This window comes from Pyxicephalus adspersus, chromosome 1 (assembly GCF_032062135.1).
Source record: "Pyxicephalus adspersus chromosome 1, UCB_Pads_2.0, whole genome shotgun sequence".
Taxonomy (NCBI): Eukaryota; Metazoa; Chordata; class Amphibia; order Anura; family Pyxicephalidae; genus Pyxicephalus; species Pyxicephalus adspersus.
In genome coordinates, this window is record NC_092858.1 from 132188702 (window position 1) to 132202648 (window position 13947).

The following is a 13947-nucleotide window of genomic DNA, read 5'->3' on the forward strand; positions in this document are numbered from 1 at the left end:
AGGAGCACATATAACATAAAGTTCAAAAAATTGTAAGTTTGCATTTTCCTAAGGATAGTTTTAGTGCAGCAAAGCAAAATGTATGCAAATTCTTACTCTTTGTTTTTCTTACAAGCCACGGCTGGCGTAGAAAATTGGTTCCTCTGCTAGCAGATGCAGATTGGGACCCTTGCTGTTTGTGGGTCCCCTTTGCGGAGGACTGAGGAACACTATTGAGCCAGAGATCTCCAGCCAGTAGAATGAGTGAACTTTGCAATATTGCAGAGCTAAATGTATGATTTAGTGGGTGACATGTAGGACCTCTGAAGTGGGACTACTGTTTCCCAATGGATAACATCAGTCCCGCTCTGCACCTGCTTGCAGGGGACAGCAATTTATTACTCGGGCTGTGACTGCTTTTCAAAATAAAATGTAAGAAATTAAAGACCTTTTCCTCACTTGGAATGTATCAAAATAGGGTGACATATACTAGAGGATTTATGATAAAAGATAGCTACATTAGGGAGTAAAAACCTAAATAAAGTTGAGATTGGTAATTAATTGTGTCAGTGCTTTCTTGCAACCATTTAAACTCAATGGTACTGCATCTACTTTTATTTGCTGCAGCTGATGTTCAATTAAAAAAAATCCCGCAGTTGTGATGCTGAGTGACACATGTATATGTGTTAAATTTTAAATGAAAGGAAAATTGTAAAATATCAAAAAATTGTAAAAATGCATACAGCTATCCACCCCCTCAGAAGCAAACTCATATCTTCTCTTGCCTTACCACTGTGGTAAGAAGAGGAGTAGGACTGTATAGGTTGTGGCATTTAAACAAAGAACTGTTTCTGTTGCCTTATGGCTCTGTGAATAGCAAAAATATGGAAGAATGGGAAGTCCCCACTTGTGAATACTCAGTAGTTTTCTTTGAACCTAGGGGCCAACAATATATGAGCAAAAGAGTTGGGTATGCACTTCTGTAGACAGGAGAATTAGTGAACACACTGTTTTTCCTTGTGTGGGGAAAGCATGTGTTAATGTTAACAATTTTGGTGTCTTGTGCACTGCTTCATCATTCAACATGATGACGACTTCCCTTGCTCAGATCTATTTACAATGATGCAGGATGTAGGAAGGAGGTTTAATTATTGAAACTGAATATGGATGCTGGAGTATTTGCTTTCACATGGGGGAATATTTATGGGGTCCATTTATTACCAGATCACTGTGATTTATTAAAAGTGATTGTTTTATCAATTTGTGTGGAATGAGATGAAGGAACATACTTACATTTCAACTAGTGATGACCAAATCTATTTAATATACTTTAAAGATATTAAATAGACAAAGTAGAATTCACAGATACATTGATTTAATAATGGCTGTACTTCTCAATTTGTCATCTAGGTGGTGTTGTGCTTTTTTTTCACCCACAATAAATACAAGTGTTAGTGTAAATAAAAGTACACAGCACCAACTAGTGGTCAAATTGAGAATGGCACCAGATACATAAATGTTTACCCATGTCTTTTCACCTTACACCTTTCAAGTAAGTATATTTGTTCATTTCAATCATAAAACATACTCATTATATTCAGTAGGTCTACTCTTTATAAATCTTCCACAACTGTGGCTTTTTATGTTCAAATATGTTAATATTATTCTATCTGTTAAGCCACAAAGGCAAAAAGTGTTGCTTTGTTTGATGATACAGTCAAATGGTGACAGTCTGCCTTGTTGTGCTGCAACTGCAATCACTGCAATATTCAGGTTATCTCATGTGTTAAGGATAATATATCTCATGTGTATAAGGATATATATATATATATATATATATATATACATATATATGGGCAGGTTTGTGGTTAATAATCATTACATTGCATCTATTGCTGCTTTTAGACATATGAGCTAATTTATTATGCAAAATAAGAACATAAAATTTTCCCGAAACTGAGTATAAAGGAAACATCAGATTAACAATTAAAAAAAAATCTGCAGCTTCATAAATCTTCCTCATTGTATCTGTGCTATTCTTAACGAAATATGATGTTATCCCTAGCTTCATTTTCCTAACCTGATCTGTTTTTACCCTGTAGTGTTCTTTGCTGTGCATGCTGTAATTATTCCACATTGAATGGTGTAAAACAGCCTATTTGCATTTATTGATTGTGCAAGCTATCAGCGTTAGCAAAATTACTGCTGTAAGCTATATAGGGTAAATATAATTAATGTAAAACGTATACTTGATCAATAAACACAGAAACTTTTATGCTGATATTTTATGGAAGAACACCAAGACCATTAACCAAAAACTATTTTAGGACAACAACTTTCATCCTGCATAATTCTCATCCAGCATATTTTTGCATTTCTCCCTGTAAAATATTTTCCTTTAACCTTGCAGGCTTTTTTTTTCTTTTGCATTAAAATGAAGATTTGCTCAATGCTGCAATAGGGAACACTAAATATTTTCAGTGAAGGTTTTAATGACAGGATTTAGCATTCCAAACTGCAGACTTTCTGCAGTGCAGTGAGCAGACTGCAGTATTATGAAAAGGTTTTGGTGATGTTCTGAATTACAAGGCTGGAAATGGAAACTATTAAACATGTCTCTCATTTTCTATAAAGTTCAATAGCCAGTGAATGTATTCCTTATAAATAAGAAGGAAATATCTTGTTTTTACATTGAATTGAAAAAGTAAACACTTTCATTTTACTTGGTAATTTATGATGCATGGTCTTTGATAGCCAAAAGCTGAGAGTAAATAGAATTCATTATTTCAAAGCGTAGCAAAAATGAATGCATTTTAAAGATAAAATTGCATTTCAAAAGGTCAGATATAGTTATGGTCTCTTCATGTAGTTTCTTGGTTTGCTGAAATTTAACTATTAATGGGAACTGTAGCATGAACCTTCAAAGCAAATCGATGCTTTTCCTATAAAGAGCAAACCAATACGCTGGTTTTAATCTCCTCTCCTCAGCAGCACATACTCAATTTTCACTGCCCTGCATATGAATTTAACAGCCAGGAATGAAAGGGAATATCCATTACATTTTTATTATGGTAGAGTATATGGCTCATTTTAAGTGGCAGCACCGAGCCTATCACCATATACCGGTGCTTTATATGCTAGGACTGATGGCTTACAGAGGGGGTTTATCCTACTCTTTGTGGTTGGAGGAGAAAAAAAGACATGTTTGTACCTCTGTTGAGGGGGTATTCATGTGAATCCATCGTTTTCCCCACACAAGAAAGCACATGTTCACTTTATATAGGAGATCTTCAAATTCTGATTTGTTCATAAAACTTCGGGATCCAGGGCTAGTGATTATGCATTTCAATGATCGACCTTACTGTAAAAACATGCAGCTAGTTACATCTGAAATGCCAAATGGCTATCTTTGAAGACTGAATGACAGCTTTGGAACATTCAACTGCTCACATTTTTCTTTTCTCACAGTTATGATTATATCCAGCTAGTTATCTGCAGTGACCCTTGTCAGTAAAAAAAAAAAACAGCAAGTATATAGCTTGCTGCAATGAGATTGAGAATCAGTGCATTTAATTTTCATTTCTTTTTAGGTCCTTTTGAAACATAATGCCCAATACAATACGCTTCAGATGGTGGATGTAATTATATTAGGGTTAGTTCACATGGGTGGTAAAGGTGTGATTGCTACATGACTGTTCCATACTGGTAATTGGGGGCTGATGACAGCTTTCTGCCAGTTGTCCTTCAAAACCCCTTTAACACTTGTAAATTGTGAACAAAAGTGGTTGTTGGGGTTGCAAAGCTTATTACATTTTATAAAATGTGTTCACTTTAAATACTCATATACTAGGAAGTAAAATCATTTTGCCTTGTACATGGTTGGATAAAAGAAGCAAACACAGTTTATTTTATTGCCTAAGCTAAGTAAACATTTATTTATTAAATCAATTCATGGTGTATGCGTTTCAGGGATGCATATCCTGGCAATCAGTGCCCCAGATCTGGTCTTATAATCAATTTCAAACTTATCCTAAATTAGTTGAATTATAATAAGAGTAATATTTGCTGTGTGGTTATGTAAAAGACTGAGCACATCACACATTGTTCAGAAAAATGTAACCAATGATCGGTGTCTGGCCACCAGGCACATGAATATGCTTGTATCCTAAAAATTCCTTTTTTCCTCTTAAATATCTACAGTTAATTTCAACTCATCCTATGCATTCTAATTATATGTAGTATTAAAAAGCTTTTTTTTCAGTTAATGTGGATTTAGTTATTGGATTCTTGTCATCTTCTTCATTTTCTAATGAAAATTTTAGATATATTTTAAATTACTAAAATAAGAATCCTCACCACTTTAGTGAACACTGTTGAATTTTATACACGTATAGGGTGAACTGTTCACCATGTAATGTGTTTGACTTTATGCAGTTCTATCCTGGTTAGGTAATTGGTTACCTATGCAGTCTTCCATTACAATAGCTCAATCTGAATTTATCAGGAGAGCGTGAACTTTCTGTTTATGGCCTTCCATGTATGATCCTATTTGTATGCCTGCACTTTAAATGTCACTAACCATTATTTGGAAAAAAATATTCAGACATATCTACTTATTTAGAAAAACAATGTCTGTACATCTGCCATGGTAGCAACAAATTGAGGGAGCTGGAGAAAGTAAAAAAAATGAGGGATGGAATGAATGGAAGATCTTTAAATAGAGATGTGAAATAAGAACAAATAAATGAGCTGAATGAAGTTGTTGCAATCCAGACCATCTGTCTGAAAAGCAAGCTTGAAAAATACAACCAACTTTAATTTGGACCTTAGATACAGAATAAGCCAACTAACTGTATATATATATATATATATATATATATAATGATAAGGGAAGTGAGAATAAAGTTAACAAACAATCATTATATTAAATGTTCTGCATCATTTTTTCCCACAATAGTCTACACTGTCTAACAATAAATAAATGTATATTTCAAATATATAAGCTGCAAAAAAATGCCCAAGGGAAATGAGACAATTTTAATAGAAACCATTTGTGCATTAGTGCAAAATATTTCTTGCCTCCTCCACAAACAATATTTTTGATGGTAACCTGAATCATGGATTGTAAGTTCTTTCAGGCATGGTTCTCTCCTCATGTGTCACTATCTGTGACTGTCATTTGCAACCCTATTTAATGTACAGTGCTGCGTAATATGTTTGTGCTAAATAAATACTGTTTAATATTATTATTAAATAACCCTCCAAAAGGTCCCCGTAACAACAGTAATAAAAAAATAAAATAGGTTCATCCATTGGTCATCACAAATCGTGCCACACAAAATGTTGCCTTCTACTCTTGCACTGTAAAAACACCTCCGTCTAGGCAATAACACTTATAAAATGGCAATGACCCCTTTATAGTAAAGGTCTAACAAATTTTTCAGGAAGTACATTCTTACTGTGATCCCCTCCTCAGCCACTAGAGGTCTTTACAGGTATGAGGATGCACTACATCCCCACCTAGTGTTACAAAACTCCTAATACACTATCATTTTACAGTAGGGATATTTAAACTTTGCTGACAACACGGAATATAACAATTTAAATGTGATAGCCATATTTGTAAAAACATACACAGTGGAAGTCCAAAAACCTTGATGCAGTACAATGAAAGTCAATTACTTTACTCCCACACTGGGTTTCTGTCATGGCCATGTGCTGCACTTTTAAAAATACAGTGTGACCCTGCGCATTAGAGCTTACAATCTAAGAAGTAGGGAAAGTAGCACACAGTAAGAGGGGGGGGTATGGAATGGTGGGTAAGAGTGAGGGTAGGCAAGTTCGAAAATGTTGGTATATGTTGTGTTAGGGAAGACCATACATTTGAATGTGCTGCCCAATGCACCATAGTACACAAAAAATAATGTAGTTTGTAGCACACAGCAATGCGTGACAATGTATTTGCATGTTGTGCTGCAGTGCACTGATGAAGTGCATGTTGATATTGTATGTCTACCTTTGTTCACTGTACATTTAAAAACCCTGAAATAATAAATGGTAAAAAAAAGAACGTAAACAAATATAATTACTACCAGTGTCTGGCCACAAAACACCTAAATATGCTTGTATCCGAAAGCAACTTTTCTTTGGACATATTTAACAGATTATTTCAGCTTGTTTCTTTATATGGATGTAATAATTAGTTCATAAGAGTCAATAACCTTTTTTGCCAAAAGTCTGTGATATCCTGTCATGCAGATCTAATTATTTCTAGGTTCAAATGAGGATTTTTGTTTTTCACTTACTTTTAATGTGGATTTAGTCTTTGGCTTCTTGTCAACTGCAACGTCGCTTAAAAATCACACGTACTGTACAATTAAAAATTCTAAAGTTTTAGCATTTTTTTTAAAGGCCCATGAGGGTTTAGTTTATAAAATAAGTTTATACTATTCATGTGCTGTACTTTTGAAAGCAGAGCACACAGCAATGTGTTGCTGTGAATTTCCATGTATTGCACTGCGGTACACTGGAAAGTTGCAATAAAGGTGCCTTTAGGAATGAATGGCAAACCAATTCCCCAACATATGTGATGTGCCGTGCCACGTAAATTATTGCAATGCACTATTGGAAATAAGCCCTTAAGGTCACCAAACCATACCTGTATAGAAAGTTATGTGGCAGATTTATGATTTACAAGGTAAAAGTGTTGGCTCAGTTTTTTCAGAATTACAGAATCATGATGCAACTTATAATTACATAATTTTATCCATGTTTGGCAGGATGTAGACCACAATATATATTTAGTGACTGCTGGTTGTTTTCACCATTTCTGGTTGCAGTGCAGCATTGTGACTGTGAAGTCATTTTCCTGCTTATAACAAAACTACATATATCATGATACCTTTCATTGTGTATTTTGGATATGAGCATTTAGACTTGTGGCCACAGCCTTTTACAGCACAATGGGGTGACTACAAATAAGAAATTCTGACCAGCGCATGAATTGTAGCCATAGGTTTTAAGGATATGCAATACTCTGCAAAGGGATATAAGGTATTTGTTTTGTGTTTTTACTTAAGTGACTTTCAAAAGAACTTTCTGTGTTGATTTTACCTGAATTTTACCTTTGAATAGATTGTGCAGGGTGAAAATCACTTTATTAGTTCAGTACAAGTTTAGATACAAATTCTGCCAAGATGGTAACTTTACAAATACATCATTTTCACTTGCCAAAAATCATCACTCAAATTTCCTAAATGCACATGTAAAATATTACATACTGTGTTATGGGTTTGGTTTGGTTTAATCTGTATATTTCTTTTGCTTTTCAAACAATAGATGTGTATGAGTTTTTTGCAATCAGACCTTATTACCTCTTTGTTTATGTTTATGATCACCTGAACAATAAGTATATCAGAGTGCTTTATTTGTTTAGATAAAAAGTTGTGCTATAACTTGATCCATCAGTGAAAATAGTTATAAAGTTTCTAAATTCTCCAGTATTCATTTTAGGTTTGTAATTTGTAGGCGTACCAAGTAAAAGATAAAAACTGAGTCATGTTCATGGCAATAAAAATGCAATTACTATACAGCAAAAATTTTGTGCTTCGCATTTAGATGAAGTATAAGGAACATAAAGTTCTAGAATACCTCATATAAAACCAGGTTTCTCCTTTACAGGGGAATATGCTGTTGAGCAAAATAGCTAAATTTATTATAAAACAGGCTTAATTTCAATATACCTGTCATGCTATGGAGAATATAAATTACAGCTTTTATATATATATATATATATATATATATATATATATATATATATATATATAACTATATATATATACATACATTTTTTATGGTTTTATACAATGGTTTATAATAGGCAACAAACTCAAGTTAAGGATTTAAAGCTGAAGTTCATCTAAATGTGCCTTCCCTGCTTATTCTTTTCCTTGGCCCTCTTGGCAACATGCTAGGAAATCATAAAATGCATAAATAAAACCTTTTTTTATTATATACTTTTTTAAGATTAGTGACATCATCACTAGGTCTTTGGATTTCAATGGAATGCAAGGCATACCTACTGATTAGTCAATAGGTCTGATTTATTAAAGCTCTTTAAGACTGCAGAAAATAGACTATCGTTAGAGAACCTGGGTGATTCAGCAAATTTGAATTAGATTCTGTCCAGGAATTGCTTTTTGCCTACCAATACCAAATATTTTTTAAGAAATCTGTTCCAGGTTTACTAGATTACCCAGGTTATCAAATGATAGTCTATCCTCTCCAGTCTTGGCCAGCTTTACCAAATCTGGCGTAATGTTGGAAATACAAACATACTAAATATTCTTGATGATGTTTTCCCTGTGACAAGTATCTCAATTTTTGTGTTTTTTGGATCAAATCTAACAATGTTTTTACTAATGTAGCATTCAATGCCTAATGCATCATGAAAAGGAAGTCAACAATGTATTTATTAATTCCAAAGTGTAATCATTATTTGTGTTTAATATTACATTTGTGTACAATAAAAGGGACCCTGCATTTACAGAATTAGTGTCAGAAATAAAAGACAGAAATTAGCTTTAGCTATCAGAGCAAAATTACATTTTTGGGTTGAGTACCGAACTCATGTGTACTTCATGTAACAGATTTAGGCATCACAGTCATGTCTTAATGTCCGTTTGTTGCATCATGGTGTAACACTAGCACATAAAACTATGCTTTGGTAGCCTTTGGTGTAACTAGCCAAAGCAAGACCTCGTCTAAGAACTACAGGATGCAAGAAGTATGTAATTGTGGGATGCTTATTATTCGTGTCTCGACCACCAATATTTTGTTTTGCGGTTATAGAATCAAAACATGTAAAAGCTAGTTGTAAAATATGATATTTTAAAAGCACTGATATTTGTCAAAGAGGATATATAGGATATATTACAGGATATATTATATATATAGGATATATTATTATATTACCTGTGTCCTAAGAAATATATACTGGATTATACTTGATTTAAGTGTATATGGTGAATGTAGCAGGGTATAATAATTGACTAGGTACATAGCACATAATGTGAATTGACTCAATTTAATATAAAACCGAAGCAGTGCACATTTTAATAAACATGCCACTGCAGAGATGCTGATTGCTTTTTAATATTAATTTATTGGCTGCGACAGTGGATAATAATCACTTTACTAAAGCACCAGGGTAAAGGTTTAAATATGAACATGCACAAAAATAACATTAAGTATATGAAATCTCACTGACAAATACAGAGTAATAAATATTTCATTATTTAATGTCTGGCATCTGACTTTTTAGTGTCAAATCTGTGTCTCCACTCTAAAACTGATGGAAAAGTCAGGCATACAACTCATATATGTATGTGTTTTACAGTAAGAATGATTTAGGATTAAGAGAAAAAAGACAGATTTTAGGGACACTTAGAAGAATCCCAGATAACTATGTAGGGTTTGCATGATGAGTCACATGCAGTGCATTGGGATGGCAGGTAGAGAATTGAAAAATATAAGATAAAGGCTAGAAAGATAACTGAACAAAGCTCTAAAGATGAATAGGGTATGAACAGTAACTACATTTTTGCATGCTTTGACACATCCTATACCATATGCTTATGTTTTATTATGGGTAATATATATATATATATATATATATATATATATAAAATTAGAGTTTATTATTTACCAACAATTAAAAGTTGGGTCGTAGCGTCATACATGTTTTGAGGGTTCTTCCCTTGAATACCTCAAATTGCAGATATATTGCAAATATATTTATGTCTAAACTTCTTTTTTAATCTTTGCAGGGATCCAAACAAACCAGTTCCACAGGACACAAAGTTCATACATACAAAGCCAAATAGATTTGAAGAAGTTGCCTGGTCTAAATATGATCCAAAAGACCAATTATATCTACATATTGGTCTCAAGCCAAGAGTAAGAGATCACTACAGAGCAACCAAAGTGGCTTTCTGGTTAGAATTAGTGCCGCATTTACACAACCTTAATGAAATATTTCAATATGTTTCTACAACAACCAAGGTACCACCTCCGGATATGACTTCATTTCCATACGTTACAAGACGACCTGTAAAGCCAAGGACTACTACCAAGCGCCCAGCAATGACACCGCCAAACAGCCCAAAAGTAAACACAAATGCTTTGGGTGGAACCACTATCATTGCAGAAGACAAAAGAGATTACTCCACAGAACTTAGTGTCACTATTGCTGTAGGAGCCTCCCTTTTGTTTCTGAATATTTTAGCCTTCGCTGCATTGTATTACAAAAAAGATAAGAGACGGCATGAAACACACAGACGGCCTAGTCCTCAGAGGAACACAACAAATGATATAGCGCATATTCAAAATGAAGAAATAATGTCCTTACAAATGAAGCAGTTGGAGCATGATCATGAATGTGAAGCTCTTCAGGCACATGATACTCTCCGACTGACCTGTCCACCTGACTATACCCTCACACTGAGGAGGTCCCCAGATGATATCCCACTAATGACTCCAAATACAATAACAATGATTCCAAACACATTAACGGGTATGCAACCACTGCATACCTTTAATACTTTCAGTGGAGGCCAAAATAGTACTAATTTACCCCATGGCCATTCTACCACCCGAGTATAGCTTTGCCATGTTTTCCATCCTCTCGGTGAAAACAAAAACAAACAGAAAACTTGTGGAAAAGTAGAAAAGAAGGAATTATTTTCTTACTCATGCCCGTCTAGAGGAATTGTCTAATATTCATACCGATCAGCCCAAGATGTGAATTGTGTAAATTGCTGTTATGATAATGCTTATGAATTTATCCCTGCTAGACAAAATTTTGATAAACTTAATATTTTGAACAGTCTCCTAGAAGAAAATGGATGTTTTCTCTAATATAAATAATGAGGAAAGCTGCTCTGGAACACAAAATGTCTTTACTGCTTTGTTTTTGTTTTCTAAGTTCTCTATGTGCCATACAGAACAAAAGGGCCCTTGGTCAAATACATTAGTATCCTGAGCTTTTTATAAAGCTGTAATTCACAATGGAAATTCTATTTAAAACTGAGGACTGACTATGCAGAATTAAATGTATAGTACTGGCAATGAAGGTATATGCCATCATGAACTGTATTTAAAGAAGAAAAAAAAAGTTTGTAAAAATGTAAATAGCCGTGAGTTAAACAAAAAAAAATATCTTTTATTGTTGTTTTAAGTTTAACAAAAGAACTTTTAGAAAGATTGTGCTTTTAGTTGTGACCTAAGTGTATATACATTAGTCAAAATCCATCTCTGTTGCCTCCAGAAAAAGAAAAGGGTTTTCTTCTTAATAATGTAAGAAACAGTTAAGAAATTTTATAATCTTATTCATTTGTAGGAAATAATGCAAGTTCTCTTGAAAATGACATTTTGGATATGTTAACTGCAAAACTCCCCTTTGAAGTTACACAAATGCATGTGCAATTTTACCGTTCATTTGTTTTTTCTTTTTTTTAATGTTTTACATTTTTACTATTGTTTCTTGAATATCTGGAGCACTGGGTAATATTCAAGAATAATGAGCACTATTCAAAAGATGTATCTAAGAATGTTTAAAATTGCTGTTCTTTCTTATTGCCCTATTTTTAAAAAAAAAATGCTAAATGTAAACTCAGACCACACTGTAGGATACACAATGTTAAAAAAGGAAAACAATTATATGAAAATAAGAATTTATTGCAAATTGATGAAGATTGTGTTCTTTTAATTAATACAATGCTTTATCCATTATTGCCCAACATCTGATGTTTGTCATATATAATGTGAGTTAACATCGTTTTCATTTGTTTTCCATTTATTTATATTTTTAATAATTATGTACCTGTCACATGCGTAATGCACAGGACGGAAAGTTAAAAAGAAAAACCACCAAAAAATGGTTTTCAAATAAATTCTGAACATTTTATTGGAAAGAGTAAACAATTTCTTCTCCTATTTTTGGTTTTAAATATGATTGCAAAAGTTGTTTTCATCTGTTAATGGCCATATTTATTTGTTTTTAACAAGAATACAATTTACTACAGGTTTACTATTAGAGGGAGAGTCAGTGAATCTGATATTAGGCAAACACTTACTGCAAGTGAATATACCAGGTGTATGTATCTCAAATTACAGTGATTGATTCACCATCAGAGAATATTTATGACACTCACTGCATTATACATAGACCCCTTAGTCTGCATTAAACATCATCATTTATCATCACTAGAAGTCTTTAAATGTGATGACTACATTAGCAGAAAATACTTGTTGATCTTGCTAAAAATGCAAAGCCTCAGTATTGACATGAACTGAAATCACAAACATTGTAATCTATATTCCAAGCTATCTTCCATAAACTGTGAATTTTACCCCCGAGCCATGGCTCCCCTTCATAGATACAGTTGGTGGAGTAAGTGCAGCCACCATAGGACAGAATGCAAAATATCAGAATTGCCAAAAAAAATAAAAACAATAATTTGGCTACCACATCTGGAATAGAAAGACTTATAATGCCTTATATACATTTTGAGTGGTTTGGATATTCTTTAAAATCTATTATGAGTGGTTGTGAAAAAAGGTTTGCTGTGCTGCTTGAACACACTAATGTATATTAGGTGAATTATTATTATGATGATTTATTCTAAAAACAAAATATAAATGCATTAAGAAAAGAAAGATCATTGCATCCCAATCTCTTCTCATTAATCCTGTTGGGTAAAACATATCAGAGCAATAGGTCCAAATGGGACGTTTGAGCACTATCCTAAATGCATGGTCAATGGAGCAATAAAGTTGATTGACCAGAAGAATGCAACAAGTGAGCTCCATTTTCACCTGCACTTGGACGGTTATGGTAGCTCTGGGAAAAGGAGCTTTTGGAGCACTCAGATTTTATTTAAAAGTAAATATCTATGTTGGTAAGTGAAATTTTATGAGAACCTGTCTTGCAAGGTCCTGAAGTCATATAGTTAATGCGCATAGAGAAGGTTATTAGAAGGTTATACATATGTCTCATCTATTATATGTATAAGTAAACATTGCCCAATACCTGTATAAATGATACTGAAGGGAATCCATAGTCAATGTCTTGTTAAAATGTTTACAAGCTATTCAGGTAGTTAGGTTTTTTTGGTATAAATAAATGCTTTTGTTAGAAGCTTTTGCTACTTATAAAGATAAAGCTAGACCCCCTATGCTCCTGAGCTTGTCTATGTGTTGCCCTGCAAATAACAAAATAAACATGTGGATTGGTTCTTAAATATTAGTGGAAACCTAAAGCTGTCATTGGGGTCTAACAGTTAGAAGAGTCAATTTTTAGTTGGAAATGGGAATGTAGAATAACAATACTTCTGCATGAAGCCTCATGCCCAGAGTGGCAATTTACAGAATGTAGATGGAAAGTGGTTAAAGAGGAATTCTGTCATATGAAAAATAAAAGAAAGAGCCCACACACAGTTACAAATTTATTATTAATAAATAATTTTATATTTTAATGTTTAACCAGCCTTGCGTTTATGAAATTTAATAAAAATGTAACCATGTTTCCTCTTGAGCACAATAACATCTTTCTGTGCACAAGAAATTGATTTACTGATAATCTTGTGAAGTTAGAGGAGAAACCTCAGGCACCACTAGAACTGCCCATACGTTTTCTAAGTGAGTGTGTAAGTGAGCCTTTTTATTCATGGTGAAATAGGGGTCAGTTTAATTAGAATATACATTATTTAAAAGTTCATATTATTAAAACTAGTAATATGGGTGGTAAGAATATTCCTTAAATTAAAAGAATGAATAAAAAACCCAATTGCTTTCTAAATGTAAAACATGCACACCAGTGGACGAGCTTCAAAGAAAACATATGTAGTGCTTTTAGAGGTATTCAAATTTAGCATTACAACATAGATTTGAAACCATCATTACATTTAC

At 33.4% G+C, this 13947-nt stretch overlaps 1 protein-coding gene across 3 annotated transcripts in view; it reads left to right on the forward strand.

Annotated features, from left to right (window-relative positions):
• The window catches only part of NLGN4X (neuroligin 4 X-linked), a 158806-nt gene extending 145448 nt beyond the window's left edge, over window positions 1-13358 (forward strand). For 2 of the 3 annotated variants that reach the window (XM_072427433.1, XM_072427442.1), the window contains exon 7: window positions 9807-13358. In XM_072427433.1, the coding sequence (XP_072283534.1) occupies window positions 9807-10641 (835 nt within the window). In that variant the 3' untranslated portion in view covers window positions 10642-13358. The remainder of the gene's footprint in view (window positions 1-9806) is intronic. The other variant, XM_072427452.1, reaches the window with a different exon arrangement.
• Window positions 13359-13947: the final 589 nt, after the last annotated feature.